The 759-nt window shown below is 41.5% G+C and overlaps 1 protein-coding gene across 1 annotated transcript; it reads left to right on the forward strand.

Moving 5' to 3' along the window:
• Positions 1-249: 249 nt before the first annotated feature.
• LOC138887325 (uncharacterized) lies at positions 250-759 on the forward strand. Its single transcript, XM_070169060.1, has one exon. The coding sequence runs from the start codon at positions 250-252 to the stop codon at positions 757-759; it is 510 nt and encodes a 169-aa protein (XP_070025161.1).

The raw sequence follows: 759 nt of genomic DNA on the forward strand, positions 1-759 counted from the left end.
AAGAGTTATGATGATAGAAAGACTTGTGATGTAGCATTCATGGTAGGTGAGAAGGTTCTACTTAGAGTTTTTGTCTATGAAGGGCGTGACGAGGTTCGGGAAGATGGGAAAAATTTTTTTAAATAAAAAGATCTGAATTTAAGGCAACAGAGATGGTAGAAGCTGTTGAAGGATTATTATATCACTATTCTCAATCATCCGGGGAAGGCTAATGTAGTAGCAGATGCCTTGAATAGGAAGGCAAAGAGTATGGGGAGTTTGGCATTCATTCCAGTTGGGGAGAGGACTTTAGATATGGATGTTGAGGCGTTAGCTAATAGGTTGGTGAGGTTGGATATTTTGGAGCCGAGTAGAGTCCTTGCTTGTATGGTGTCCCAGTCGTCCTTGTTTGAGCCCATTAAGGCACATCAGTATGATGATCCCCACTTGTTTGTCCTTAAGGACATGGCACCGCACGGTGATACTAAGGAGGTGACTATTGGTGATGATAGGGTATTGAGGCTTCGGGATAGGATATGTGCTCCTAACATGGATGGCTTGAGAGAGTTGATTCTTGACGAGGCTCATAAGTCACTGTATTCCATTCACACAGATGTTATGAAAATATATTGTGATTTGAAACAACATTACTGGTGGAGAATAATGAATAAGGGCACCATTGGGCATGTTGCATGGATTTTTAATTGTCAGCAGGCCAAGTATGAGCATCACAAACTAGTTAGTTTGCTTCAGAATATGGATATACCGGAGTGGAAGTAG

This window comes from Nicotiana sylvestris, chromosome 3 (genome assembly GCF_000393655.2).
Source record: "Nicotiana sylvestris chromosome 3, ASM39365v2, whole genome shotgun sequence".
NCBI lineage: Eukaryota > Viridiplantae > Streptophyta > Magnoliopsida > Solanales > Solanaceae > Nicotiana > Nicotiana sylvestris.

Coding starts and splice junctions, on each gene's coding strand:
- LOC138887325 (XM_070169060.1), top strand. CDS start 250: ATGGGGAGTTTGGCATTCATTCCAGTTGGGGAGAGGACTTTAGATATG.